Raw genomic sequence first — 14,655 nt, 5'->3', positions numbered from 1 at the left:
GTTGGGAGCCTCCTGACTTTGCCTTGCTCAGAAACTCCGGGATTCTGAACTGGCGGCGGTTTGGGACGAAGGGGCTCCGGTGTTGTGAAAGAGACATTGGAAAGGACATTTTGTTGGGTTCCAAGCTTTGCTTCCCAGGCAGAGAATGTGTGTTCCAACTACTTCCACTTAGAATATCTGTCACTCTTCGTCCCCAGACAGTGAAGCAAAGCCTTGTCTGGAAACTCGAAGCACGCTTCCTGCCTGTTCTTACTTATGTAACCGTCGAGTCCCTTTCTTTCAGGCTGCGTCATGTCTCCATTCTCTGTCTGTGAGGTGACTTCGGTTCAGGCTGTTCCCTCATAGGGGGAGACACTCAGAGGTGGGATCCAGCAGGTTCTCACAGGTTCCCGAGAGTAGGTTTTCAGACCCCTCAAGACCAGTTCCCTGCAAGATTCTGCTTGGAGAGGAGATGCTGAAGGGGACGCTTTGGAGTAGGGAAACATCAGTGGATTAGTTCGTACAATAGGAGTTCTTTCCCATGGTGTTGATAAGAGATACCGGATTCTGAGTCATGAAAGCTACACTCAGAAGGCAGATGTGTTAACACAAGACTGCAAACCAGAAGGAGATGGAAAGAAAAAGGAACATTGGGATCCAGCAGGTTCTCACAGATTTCCCGAGAGTAGGTTACTAATTATTTGTGTGTGCCGAGAGGGGGTTACTAATGGGTGATTTTGCCACGTGATTTTTGCCTTAGTTACGCACCTCCTCTCAGCAGTAGCGCGCAGAACTTGAAGCAGTCTAGCAGGAGGTGCACCGGCGTGCGTGGCAGCCTGCGCCTGCGTGCATTCGTTTCCCACCCAAGGACCGGCGCAGCGGCTGCGTCCTTGCCACAGCCCCGCCCAGCAATGCCCCGCCCCCGGAATGCCTGGCCATGCCCCTGTCGCGCCCTGCCCAGCCCCATTGGCGCTACGCCACAGTTTGAATCCCACCACCATGGGTACCTGTTACTAAAAATTTTGGATCCCACCACTGGATGTAGCCCAGTTACTTTACTTTGCAGAGCAAAGAGGAAACTTCGGCTGAGTCCGAAGAGGGAACAGCACCATCAGGTTGGGTGTGGATCACTCCCAGGCAGAAACAAATCAACACAGTAAGATCAATGCAGGCCTACCTTTCTGAAGCAAGGCCGTCACTTTCTGTTGTGAGCTGGGCTCCTGCATTCCCTACTGGGTCCAAGTCAGATAGTGAAGAAGAACATAAGAACAAGCCAGCTGGATCAGACCAAAGTCCATCTAGTCCAGCTCTCTGCTACTCGCAGTGGCCCACCAGGTGCCTTTGGGAGCTCACAGATCTGCTGTGAAGCTACTGACTTAGAATGCATTTTATTGGGTTTGCCCTTTCATGCACAGACAAAGAACAGGGGCTTCTTTCTGTTCTTTAAGAGAATAGCAGCAGAATACCATAGGATCTGCTTCAGTAATTAGGCCACGTATGGAAAAATCTGCCCGGATCAGGATAGCCCAGGATAGCCGGATCTCATCATATCCCAGTGATGGTGAACCTTTTTAAGACCGAGTGCCCAAATTGCAACCCAAACCCCACTTATTTATCGCAAAGTGCCAACCTGGCAATTTAACCTGAATGCTGAGGTTTTAGTTTAGAAAAAACTGGTTGGCTCCCTCTTCCTCCGCCCCACCCGCTCGAGCAGGGGCCAGCCTGCTCTAGCCTCCAGCAAATCCTGTGTGCACCGCTCTGTGCCTCTCCAGCATCTCTGCCTCCTCTGCGCCCCCCCCCCCCTCGGGCAGAAGCCACCCGGAGCACGGGCACCAGGCCCACCAGCCAAGTCCTTCCTGGTCACCACGGTGTGCGCATGTCGTGCTCAGTGGCCCAGGCCAGCCTAGATGTGTGTGTGTGTGTGGGGGGGGTGATTTTCCGCCCCCCCCCACATGACAAACTCTGTGTGTGCGTGCCCACAGAGAGGGCTCTGAGTGCCACCTCTGGCACCCATGCCATAGGTTTGCCATCACTGTCATATCCGAACTTATGCAGGGTTGGCACTTGGATGGGAGGCCACCAAGAAAGTCCACGGTCACTGTGCAGAGGCAGGCAATGGAAACCGCTCTCTCCAAAAGTGCATGTGGTATAAATTACTATCCTGCCTCTGCATTTTCTCTCTTAACTGTTCTTGACCCTTGTAGGGTCAAGAGCAGGGAAACTTGTGCAGGGAAACAAGAACACCCGACCAAAGAGGCAATGGGGAAGATGCTTTTATATTAATTAAAATGGGGACAAAAATAGAAAACCAGATTTCACATTTGTACATCGCATGAAAATAACATTGGTTACAAACCGGAAGGACTCTGGAAGCAAACTTCTGAATGAAAAAATAGTGATTTGGCTTACAGATTTGATGGCAAACAAGTCACAGACCTCATTTAAGGGTAGAGCTTCTAGCGTACATTTCGAGCAGTGATTATTGCTTACAATTATACCTTTGTTAAGTTATGACAGTTATAAGTGTATAGCTTGTTTAAAATACACTGTGAGACAGATACAGAGAAGACAAAAGGTCGACAGCGCTATAATAATACTGGTGGGAGGGGGGTTTTTTTGTGCGGGACACCACGTCATTGACTGACAATTTCTATGAAGTACTACGGTAGTTAGATCTTACTGACAGTCACATTGTGTGAACAACAGTCCTGAAGAAGTGAGGGGGCTTTGCAGGAAAGGGTGAGGGGCGCGGAAAGGAAAAGCAGAACATTTGCAGATCGTTCACATTCCGATAACTGATATCTGACTGTCCTCGTACAGTTTCTTATTGCAACCCGAAAGCTGCTTTTTCTCTGCAGGAACGGAACACATAAACACACAGCACTGAGCACTTCAGGCATGAAGAGTTTCGGAAATTAAGATGCTCGCTGAGATTGTTAAGCAAACACACAAACTCCCACGGGGACAGCAGAACTCCCATTTCCTGTGTTGAGCCTGCAGCACTCCGTGCTGTGTGGTCGCTCTGGAGATTTTCCTAGGCTTTGGGAGAGTCCTGATGTGTTTTACAAAGGAGGCGACAATTAAGAGGTCAGACTCTTGGACAGTCGGCTGAATGAATGGAAGCCTGTGCGCCGCTGTATGGATACCAGCCACGGTTCAGATTGCCTCTCCAACCTGTTTTGAGTTTTCCAGACCACAATAGCACCAAAATATGCATCAGACCCTGTTTCCATAGAGGTGGTATTCACCCTCCGTAGGCAGCCCTGTGCATAGATTTCAGAGGTTCAATGCTGTAATCCTTAAAGAATCAAATTGAAAGGGAGCCCGAAAGAAAACATTCAGGGAACTGCTTTGTTGACTTCCGGTTTTCCAGCTCTTCAACTGCTTATATAAACCAGCTCCTTAAGAGATATGCAGTCAAGTATGTGCCTAAGAACTATTACAAGTTTTTGGTTTTCTGGGCTGTGGTCTGGGAGCCCGGGAAGCCCATGGCCACACAGCCCGGAAATTCTACAACAGCTGGCTGATTCTGGCCCTGAAAGCTTTGGACAACACATATCAAAGTTTTGCTCCTTGAGCACAGGGGCAGATAGGGATGTTATAACCACAGGTGTCAAACTCGTGGCCCTCCAGATGTTTTGGACTACAGTCCCCATCATCCCAGCATGATGCTGGCAGGGGATGATGGGGACTGTCGTCCAAAACATCTGGAGGGCCACGAGTTTGACACCTGTGGTTATAACAATCCTGGAGCTGGCTGAGACAAATAGCCCCTGCGGTTCCAGCGCAGCGATCTACTTGGACTGGGGCCCCAGTGATGCTGACCGTCATTGCTGTGGACTGAATTTGAGCTGAACAGAGCTGGCGGTCAGACAGCAATTGGCGGAGGTTGCCTCTGGCTAGGAACTTTCCCAGTAAGTTAACTGGCTCAAGCAATGGTCTCCAATGCTGTGTGGCAAACTGCTTTTGAAACTGAGGGCCGTTTCAAAATTAGTTTGCACAGTGGCATGGGGATCAGGCACAGTAAAAGGAGGGGGTGGGGGTGCAAAAGTCCCACCGGGCATGCCCAAAGTAGCTCTTTGCATCCTAGTTTAGGATTCTACGCAGACAGAACAGGTTGCTGCTGAGCCACAAAGCAGAATTGTCCCACCATGACACATGGCTATTTATCAGCTGCAGTGGCGGGACTTTTGTGCTGGACTGCAGCATTGCAGTCAGTGTCCCCCATGTTCAAAACCGTGGTGGATCCCATATATCGGGTGTCCGACTCTGGTGCTTCCGATGTTCATGGACTATAATTCCCATCAGCCCCTGCTGGCATGGCCAGATGCAGGGGCTGATGGGAATTGTAGTCCATGATCATCCGAAGCGCCAGAGTTGGACACCCGTGCCACCAGTGCTCCCATAATAGCTTTCAGCACCAGCCCTCACACCAGCTTATTATGGGGAGCAGTCCCACGTTTCCAAGAAGAAGAAGAAGAGTTTGGATTTATATCCCCCCTTTCTCTCCTGCAGGAGACTCAAAGGGGCTTACAATCTCCTTGCCCTTCCCGCCTCACAACAAACACCCTGTGAGGTCGGTGGGGCTGAGAGAGCTCCGAAGAGCTGTGACTAGCCCAAGGTCACCCAGCTGGAGTGTGGGAGTGCGCAGGCTAATCTGAATTCCCCAGAGAAGCCTCCACAGCTCAGGCGGCAGAGCTGGGAATCAAACCCGGTTCTTCCAGATTAGATACACGAGCTCTTAACCTCCTACGCCACTGCTGCTCCAACATGGTCATTCAGCCCTGCTGGCTTCCCACGTAGCTTCCGCACAGGGTCAAAACGTTTTAAAATGAATGTCCCCTTCCTGGAATACAATTGTGCACTGAGGTATGCGTTCTTTGGTTATTACCTTCTTGGTTAAGTGTGCAATTACAATACAATATTTACATCATTTATTTCTTTAAAAAAATTACATTTCAGTGTCAACTCTTTTTGTAATAAAACTTTAATTTACATGCGGTGTGGCGGGGGTCAGGGGTCCTCTTATTTCCTTTGGCTGTCAGAGATATAACTGTTTTCAATGCATAGGACGATGAACTGGTTGCTGCAGCTGTAGGCTTGTTGATCCAAGAGCTTCCCAGACTTGAGTGGCGAGGCCTGCCCCATGACCGCCAGGTCCGCCGTCCGCCAGGCTTCGCAGTAACTGCTGATCAGTCGTATTCCATTGGGACTCGAGCCGTGCCAAACCACTTTCTGGGGCCTAGAGGGAGAGGGAGGTTTTAATGATCACCCTTGGAAGAACAGATTTCTCTGCTTAGCTAGCACTTAGTGCACCATGTCTGATACACAAATCATGCCCGCTAACCTGAGGTACAGAAAAGCAGAACAATTGTTACAGCTGTATTGTCGAAGGCTTTGACGGCCGGAATCACTGGGGTGCTGTGTGGTTTCCGGGCTGTATGGCCGTGTTCTAGCAGCATTCTCTCCTGACGTTTCGCCTGCATCTGTGGCTGGCATCTTCAGAGGATCTTCTGCCAGTCCTGACCATGATGGAGCAAGATCCTCTGAAGATGCCAGCCACAGATGCAGGCGAAAACATCAGGAGAGAATGCTGCTAGAACACGGCCATACAGCCCGGAAACCACACAGCACCCCAATTGTTACAGCTGCCTGAATGTGCCCCAGATAGGACTGGGTCCAGATAAAATTTCCCAGAATTTTCCTGCCTCTCCTCTCCTTCTGCATCCTGCTGATCTTCATGAAATGCTGCTCCTCGGGGGAAAAGGGACTCTTGAGGTCTGCAGCAGGAAGGGGGGCATTGGTGGAAACTGCCCGTCTAGCCGGCATCCACGCCATCCTCTGGAAGAAACAGGCTGTCTTGGCAGCCATTTGCCAGATTTTCAAAGCTTCAAATGAGTATGAAGTGGATGTGATCCCTAAGACACATGGTGACGTCATGCTTACTGCGAACATCAGACATAGAGACCCCGCCTCTTCCAAAGCATTACGCTAAGACCCAGTAGTGGGATCCAAAAATTTTAGTAACAGGTTCCCATGGTGGTGGGATTCAAACTGTGGCGTAACGCCAATGGGGCTGGGCGGGGCACGACGGGGGTGTGGCCAGGTATTCTGGGGGCGGGGCATTGCGGGGCAGGGCTGTGGCAAGGACGCAGCCGCTGCGCCGGTCCTTGGGCAGGAAACGAATGCACACAGACGCAGGCTGCCACGCATGCCGGTGCACCTCCTGCTAGACTGCTTCAAGTACTGCGCGCTACTGCTGAGAGGAGGGGTGTAACTAAGGCAAAAATCCCGGGGCAAAATCACCCATTAGTCACCCCCTCTTGGCACACACAAATAATTAGTCACCTACTCTCGGGAACCTGTGAGAACCTGCTGGATCCCACCTCTGCTAAGACCCGCCCCCCCTCACAACTGCCAAAGGGGAGACTGTGAGGAATAGGGCTCAGTCTTGCGGATCTGCCGGTGGATTCGAATCTTGCTCTTCTATTGAGACCAACACGGCCGCCCACCTGAAACTACATAGTACCTGAAACACATGAACGTGAACTTACCACGTGGGATCTGTCATGACATTCCGACCATCAAAGGAGTATATTGGGATCTGGCTGTCAAATTGTCCCCCGTTGCCTGAGAATATTGAGTCCCAGTTATTGAACAGCACCTCATCCTATTGGAAAGAAAGACGGCCACCTTTTAGAAATGACATTAATTTAATCCTGACACAGTGGAGGTGCAACTGATGCGGGGCAGGTATGACCTGGGGAAAGGGCTATCTCCTGTTCTGGATGGGATGGAACAGCACTCCTGATTAGAAATATCTTGCCACTGTGGTGATAGACTGTTGTAATGCGTTCTACATTGGGCTGCCCTTGAAGATTGTCTGGAAGCTACAATGGGTACAGAATGCTGTGGACAGAGTGTTGACTGGAGTGGGTCATAGAGACCATAGAACTCCACTCCTGTTTCATTTACACTGGCTTCCAATTTGTTTCTGGGCTCCATTCAAGGTGCTGATATTGAAAGTGGCCAGGCCTGGGCCTGAATTGTAGCCCTATATGGCCTGGGGCCAACATACCTTAAGGGTTTCCTTCTCCCATACAAACATCCTGACCCACTCAGGTGATCTCTAGAGCCCCTGCTTCAGTTGACCCTGCCACCTGAGGCAGTGGCCCTTTCCGCATGGGCGATTTACAGCGGCCCAGGGACGGCAAAAACGCCGTCCCTGGGCAGCTGTTCACACAGGAGGCGCGCCGTCCTGGCCGCCTGGGAGCGGCGTGAAGCTGCTCCTATTAACCTCGCAAAACTAGTCAGGTTTTTCTAAAGGACCGTGTTTAGATGCTGCTTTCCCCCTCCCCTCCAGTCACCGTCCTGTCCTTCGTCGCTATGGAGGGTTGCAGAGCCCCACCCACGCTGCCCTCCGACCCCTGAAGGTCAGAGGGCAGCGTGGGCGGGTCCCTGCAGCCCTCCAGAGCGACGAAGGACAGGGTGGTGAGTGGAGGGGGGCGACCGGAGGGGAGGGGAAAGTGCCGGCCGCTCACACACTAGCGTGCGAACGGCCCCCGAGCCTCTGCCGGCATAAATTATGCCGGTGGAGGCTCAGATCTGCGCATGTGCGGAAAGGGCCTATGTGAATGGCAACCTGGAAAAGGGCCTTCTCAGTCAGGGCACCAAACCCTGGGAACCAGGGCCTGCTTCTGGCATCTTGTACCTCTTACAGTTTTTAAATTCAGCACTCTGTGCTTTCAACACTGCCACATAAGGCACAACTGCAAGACACTTCATCTCCCCCATCACAGCACACCCTCACACTGCCAAGCAATTTTTAAGGTGCTCCCCCCTGTGAAAGTCTGACTGTAAGTCCAGTTGCACACCGCAGTCTGATATGCACATCTTGCAGTTGTGCCTTATGTGGCTCAGAGTGCTGGAATTTAAAAGGCTGTAAGAGATATGAGATTTTCTGTTGTTGTTTCAAGCATCTCCCCCCTGTCCCCCGCCCCCGTCCTACTGAAATGGCATTTCCCCAGCACATGGCACAGACTGGATCTCAGAATGCAAAGCAAGCGAAGCTGTTTACCTTCAGATTAACCACAGGCAGATGGTATCTGTCTGTTTTCCTGACGACAGTCAAGAGGTCTTGCAGGTGCGAAGACAGCAAGGCTCTGTAGGTTGAGAGTAAACCGGCTGCCCGGGCTTGCTGAAAACACTGGTAGTCAGCTCGCATGTCTCCCGAAAATGGGCTGTTCAAAGCCACCAGATGAAGCTGCAGACAAAACAGATACAAATGTCTGTACTGCTCTGTGCAAAGACTTTGGGAAGCCGGGGAAGGAAGCTGCTGGCAGATTGGCTAAACTGCATGACTATGGGTGTGTGCAGTAGTGGGATCCAAAAATTTTAGTAACAGGTTCCCATGGGGGTGGAATTCAAACTGTGGCATAGCGCCAATGGGGTTGGGCGGGGCATGATGGGGGCGTGGCCCGGCAATCTGGGGGTGGGGCATTGCCAGGCGGGGCTGTGGCAAGGACGCAGCTGCTGCGCCGGTCCTTGGGCGGGAAACGAATGCACGCAGGCGCAGGCTGCCACGCACGCCGGTGCAACTCCTGCTAGACTGCTTCAAGTTCTGCGCGCTACTGCTGAGAGGAGGGGCGTAACTAAGGCAAAAAGCACGTGGCAAAATCACCAATTAGTAATCCCCTCTCGGCACACGCAAATAATTAGTAACCCACTCTTGGGAACCTGTGAGAACCTGCTGGATCCCACCTCTGGGTGTGTGTGGGTGTGGAAGGGAAGGTTAGGTAGGCCAGGGGAACAGAATAACTGTGGCAAGAAAAACAGAGAGAAAATTTGAAGATATGGACAATATTTGTGGATTGGATGAGAGAAGCCGGAGTCCATTAAGAAATATGGGAGAAGAGGCAACAAAGAATGAACTCACTGCTGTTTGGTTGAAAAACCGTCAAGATGTAATTTTTAGGGGGCGGGATAAAAGGGGGAAATGTATGGTTTGGGAAAATGTAAACAATTAAACTAAAATGTAATGTGGATTCAGACTGTACTCTGTGTGTGTGTGTGTATTATTATTAGTTCGGAACTGGCCACTATATATATATATATATATATATACTCTGCCTATATATATATATATATATATATATATATATATATATATGCTCCATAATATATATATCTATATATATATATGTATATATATATCTATATATATATATATGTATATGTATATATATATATATATATATATATATACATATATATATATATCTCTACTATATATATATATATATATAAAAAAGACTGAAATGACCAGGGGAAGGTGGGGAAGGAAGAAAACTATGGAACGGAGATTGGAAGACGGTGTGGTCCAAAGACAAAGAGACTTGGGAAGGGCACACGTAGGTATGGATGGCCCACAACTGCAAAGATGCAGAAGAATTCATTCAATTCCCCAGATTTCTCAGGCTGCAGATCTGTAATTGATCCCCACAGTTCTTGTTCCTGCAGCTTAGCTTCTCCTGATGTAAATAACATAAAGTGCCTTTGAATAGAGACGAAACCAAAATAATTGGTGCACAGCACCTTCTGAGTTTGATTATTTACTCTAATGCACAGGTGTCAAACTCGCAGCCCTCCGGATGTTATGGACTACAGTTCCCATCATCCTCTGCCAGCATCATGCTGGCAGGGGGGTGATGGGAACTGTAGTCCATGACATCCAGAGGGCCGCGAGTTTGACACCTATGCTCTAATGGATCAGGAATTTTTTGCCACCAGGACAGACTGAAAACAGCCTAAGGCAGACCTGGGCATTATACGGCCCGCGGGCCACATCCAGCCCGCCAGATGACCCTGACTGCCCCCCCCCAGCCAGAAAGCTAGAGTTTAGCGAGGCGCCTTTGAAAGCCTCCGCGAGAAGCCGGTTGCCTTGGCTGCCGGGCTTCTTAAGCGGAAGACTTTCTCGCGCCTCGTCCCCCTGCCTTTTGGCCCGGCCCTCCACAGTATTTTCTGTTTCTTATGCGGCCCCATGGAAAAAATAATTGCCCACCCCTGGCCTAAGGCTTATGAGTGAAAATATTTAGTCCAATGGATCCAGAAATATTTGCCAGAAGGACAGATTGAAAATGACCACAGGCTTCCGAGTGAGATTATTTAGTCTAATGGATCAGGAATTTTTTGCCACCAGGACAGACTGAAAGCAGCCTAAGGCTTCCAAGTGAAAATATTTAGCCCAGTGTTTCCCAACCTTTTGGAGGTCAGGGTACCCTTGACCTCACTCTTCATATCTCACGGTACCCCTGCCGCCACCCTCCACCTTCCCCTCCCATTGCCCCTGCTTGCCACACCCCCCACCTTCCCCTCCCAGGGTGAAGGGTAGCACTGGGGGGGGGGGTGGCTGCTGACCTTGTGGCAGGCCCTGCCCCATGGGCCAGCTCCATGTCCTTGCTGGCGCCGGTGGGAGACACCACAAAAATGAGGGGGGCGGTAGTGTTGCCGCGGTACCCCTGGGACATGCTCACGGCACCCCAGGGTACCACGGAACCCTGGTTGAGAATGGCTGATTTAGCCCAATGGATCACGGATTATTTGCCACTCAGACATACTGAAAACAGCTTCCCAAGTGAGATTATTTAGCTTAACAGATCAGGAATTTGTTCCCACCAGGACGGACTGAAAACGGCCACAGGCTTTAGCAGAGCACAGGCTGGCCTACAGCACAAATGTAGTACGATTTCTTAATGAAATATGAAACGCTATTCACCAACTTGGCATCATTCATTCCTGCTGCTTTTTATTAATGGCACTGCATATATGTCAAGGTAAATAAATGGCAACATTTCTACTTTTTCCATCACACACAACATGCAAGCACTTAAAAAAAAAACCCAGGAAACAAGGAAATTGTGCTTTTATTCTGTTAGGAATTATTCCAACAATAAAGATGAGTGAAAGTAAACACACTGAAATGTTTTAATTAGTCTGCAAAGCCTAACACTTTGAGCTGAATATAGAAGAACTGTTGTTTTTCCAAGTACTACTCATCTGTTGGGGCCTGGAGAGCGCTCAGAATTGGGTGGGCCGGCTTGCTGCTGTTTGGCATTCTTTCTTCTTAGCTCTTTAAAGGGTTTTTCCTCCTTTCCCTGCTAAACTGCAGTAGATCAATAACTGAGGAAGGTGTATTTTCACAGACCTGTGTGGCTGCAGCCTTGTAGGATTGCCAAACCTGGCAACCTGCGGGGGAACTGAGAGTAGGAACATGGGGGCGGGGGCGGGGTGGGGGCACACAACATCCTGTGCAGCACTACCAGGGAAATTTTGGAAGTGATGTAGGGTGGCTCAAGGAATCACCAGAAACTCTATGGTTTTATTGACAATGTCTAGTGCTTCCGGTAATTTCTGGAGCTACCACATCACTTCTAGGTAAAACATCCCATACAGATATAACGGCGCAGATTGTGGCATTCCCATACATTAAAGCCGTAGAGTTTCTGGTGATTCCTAGAGCTACCCTGTGTCATTTCTGTGGGAACAAAACCTGGAAGTGATAGAGTGGCCCATGGGACGGCAACTTTTTTTTCTCCCACCATCTCCAAAGACTGCTGCTAGAGGAAGGCCCGGCAGCTCTAAGCTTTGGCGACAGCTGCTCCAGCTGTCCTAGGGAAGAATAATAGTGCAACAACACAGAGCGTCACTCACAACAACACAGGGCCCCTACTTACGCTTGGCCTTCCGTGGTCAGGACGTGAAGCTGGAAATGGTGCTGGAAGGGGTTGAAATTCCTATTAGTTTAACACACAACAAATTGCAAAGGTTAAAATTCAGCACACAAAACAGAGCAAACAAGGGCAAAGATGGTGGTAATGTTTTCAGAGCACAAAAAGGGTTTGTAACCCACAATATAAGCTGCGTGTCACAACATTTATTTAGGACATTCGTATCCCAGCTTCCCAGTTAAAAAACAGGACTCAATTCAACTCATCATTCAAACAATAAAGCAGTCTTTAAAAGTATATAATTGAAACCAATAGGACCAAAACATTTATCACAAAAGACGAGTGCAGAAATAAGCTCGCAAAACAACCACATAACAAAATCAGAATTTTGGGACTAACATATGAAGAATAAACACAAAACCCCAGGACAGCGTTTTGATGGCATCCCTAGTAATAGTCAATAGCTGCCTTCCACCATTGTGGTTTTCTTAGGCCGTTTCCACATGGTCAAAATATCCCAGGGTGAGCGAGAAAAATATCCCAGTTTAGCTGTGAATTCCGCACAGCTCCCGGTGCTAACGCGGGCCTGCCTCGGTGCTGCCCCGTGATATTTCCCTTACTCCACGATATTCAAAAATTGCCAGTTTGGCGGTTCTTTTTAAAAATCCCAGGGTGACCCTGCTGCCATGTAAACACCACAGGAGCAGACCAGGTATATTTTCCCTCCCTTGCCACTTTTCCACTGGTGTGGGGGAGGGGAGAGTCGTTCCCTCTGTCTTTAGAGCCAGCGAGGCGTGGATTGGGTGGGAAGGGGAAAGCGGGGTGGGGGAGAGTCGTTCCCTCTGTCTTTAGAGCCAGCGAGGCGTGGATTGGGTGGGAAGGGGAAAGCGGGGTGGGGGAGAGTCGTTCCCTCTGTCTTTAGAGCCGGCGAGGTGTGGATCGGGTGGGAAGGGGAAAGCTGGCGGGGGTGGAGAGCTGTTACCTCTGTCTTTTGTCAACAGGGTAAATACAAAAGACCCAGGCCATGTAGAACAAACTGGAGTATTGCCTCCCGGTCCTACCTCAGCTCCTGGGAAGAAGCGAGGAGCCACGTGGAGGCAGAAACCAGGATAAAATAGCCCCAGTATGTACAATCCCGGGCCTACCCCGCTGTAATTGTGCCGTGTGGAAATGGCCATACTGAAGCAGAACCATTCTGAGAACCTGCAGAATTATTTTTCTCTGTAAATTACTTCCCCCACCCTCACCAAGGAAACACACAAATATATTTTAAGAGCTGGGGCACAGTGATCAATCTGGTTTACACCCTTTAAGATGTAGTACCTGTCTTCACGCCAAGTGAGATTTCTGTCCTGTAACTGTATAACTTTCTCAGCTATAAACACATGGGAGGGAAGTGAGCATGGTATAGTCTGATCTTGTCATATGTTGGAAGCTACATATGGGAACCACTAAGCAAGACTCTGAAGAAGAAAGCAATGGCAAACCACCTCAATGGCAAATCACCTCTGCTTCTCACTTGCCTTGAACGCTCCTTGCTAGGATCACCATAAGTTGGCTGTGGCTTTATACCAATTTAGACACACAAACACATGTAGATTACGGGCCAGTGAACTGCTTAACGTGGGCACAATTTGACCAAGCTCCACAATCCCTGCCTCTCCAAAGGGGGCAGAAAGGAAGTGGGGATTTAGCAAATAATACATCCATTGGGTGTATCAATGACAGAAGGCAGGAACGCTCCTGAAACCAATTCCATGCTGTTATGAGCCCAGTTGCAACGGGAGGTCGTTAGCTTCTGCTACAGGAGGGATTCCTGCACTGGCATAATGCCCATTGGGCAAGGTGGGCAGCTGCCCAGGGCATCACCTTGTGGGGGGCATCAAAATGCTGGGTTCGTTTTTGGGTATTTTAGTGGTTTTCCATTTTTGGCCTGCAGGGGGCGCAGTTTTTAGGCTAGTGGCACCACAATTTCAGCATATCATCAGGGGACTGTCCTTATGCTACCTCCCAAGTTTGGTGAGGTTTGGTTCAGGGAGTCCAAAGTTATGGTGCAAAAAGAACAAAGATTCTTGGGCAAATTTCTAGGATGTTCCTGCAGGGAGTGCATTTTTGGATGTATCGGCACCAAAATTTCAGGGTATCATCTGGAGATGATGGCACCCCCCAAGTTTGATGCAGTTTGGTTCAGGGGGGCCAAAGTTATGGACCCTCAAAACTGTAGCCCCCATCTCCTATTAGCTCCCATTGGAAACAATGGGGGATGGAACACCCCCTTTGGGAGTCCATAACTTTGGACTCCTTGAACCAAGCCTCACCAAACTTGGGGAGTAGCATAAGGACAGTCTCCTGATGATATGCTGAAATTTTGGTGCTGATAAGTCTAAAAATGCACCCCCTGCAGGCACCAATGTCCTGGTGCAAAAAGAAATTTGGTCGTGGTGGAGTGGCTGCCCTGGGGCATCCAACTCAGGTTTTGCCCAGGGCTACAGTTTGCCCAGGGCTGCCTCGTTACGCCCCTGGATTCCTGGTAGCTGTTTCAGGAACCCTCTTATTAATTAATTTGTTTTTCGCTGCCACCAATCTGTACTATAGCCCATAAACTGATTAAATGGTCACCACACTTTCTGGGAACACACACAGACAAAAATAGACTGGAACGGTTGTAACTTGAACAAACTGGAAAAAGTTTATTACTGGCTTAGATGTAGGCTTCTCAGGTAACTGAGAGGATTTTAAAGATTGTTCGTTTCAGAGCTTAATGGTTTCAGAGATGTTGTTGGCACTTCAGTTTCAAAACATTCACAGACACTCGCAGGTGTCACTTAGGAAAGATTTTACTTCAGGAAAAGGTTTAAATTCAGAGTATCACACTCCCTCTTCTGTCAGACACTAGTCCACTGTACCTAACCACGCTAAACAACACACCCCAGTCTATGCCCTGTGGGAT

The 14,655-nt window shown here is 49.4% G+C and overlaps 1 protein-coding gene across 1 annotated transcript in view; it reads right to left on the bottom strand.

Annotated features, from left to right (window-relative positions):
- Window positions 1–4,900: 4,900 nt before the first annotated feature.
- COL15A1 (collagen type XV alpha 1 chain) overlaps window positions 4,901–14,655 on the bottom strand; it is a 232,531-nt gene continuing 222,776 nt past the window's right edge. The window contains exons 40-43 of the mRNA XM_048511716.1: window positions 11,712–11,771; window positions 8,057–8,242; window positions 6,534–6,649; window positions 4,901–5,221 (exon numbers count right to left, since the gene is read on the bottom strand). Of these exons, the coding sequence (XP_048367673.1) occupies window positions 5,005–5,221; window positions 6,534–6,649; window positions 8,057–8,242; window positions 11,712–11,771 (579 nt within the window). The 3' untranslated portion in view covers window positions 4,901–5,004. The remainder of the gene's footprint in view (window positions 5,222–6,533; window positions 6,650–8,056; window positions 8,243–11,711; window positions 11,772–14,655) is intronic.

Source organism: Sphaerodactylus townsendi, linkage group LG11, assembly GCF_021028975.2.
Source record: "Sphaerodactylus townsendi isolate TG3544 linkage group LG11, MPM_Stown_v2.3, whole genome shotgun sequence".
Lineage (NCBI taxonomy): Eukaryota > Metazoa > Chordata > Lepidosauria > Squamata > Sphaerodactylidae > Sphaerodactylus > Sphaerodactylus townsendi.
This window is presented reverse-complemented; position numbering and strand designations above follow the sequence as displayed.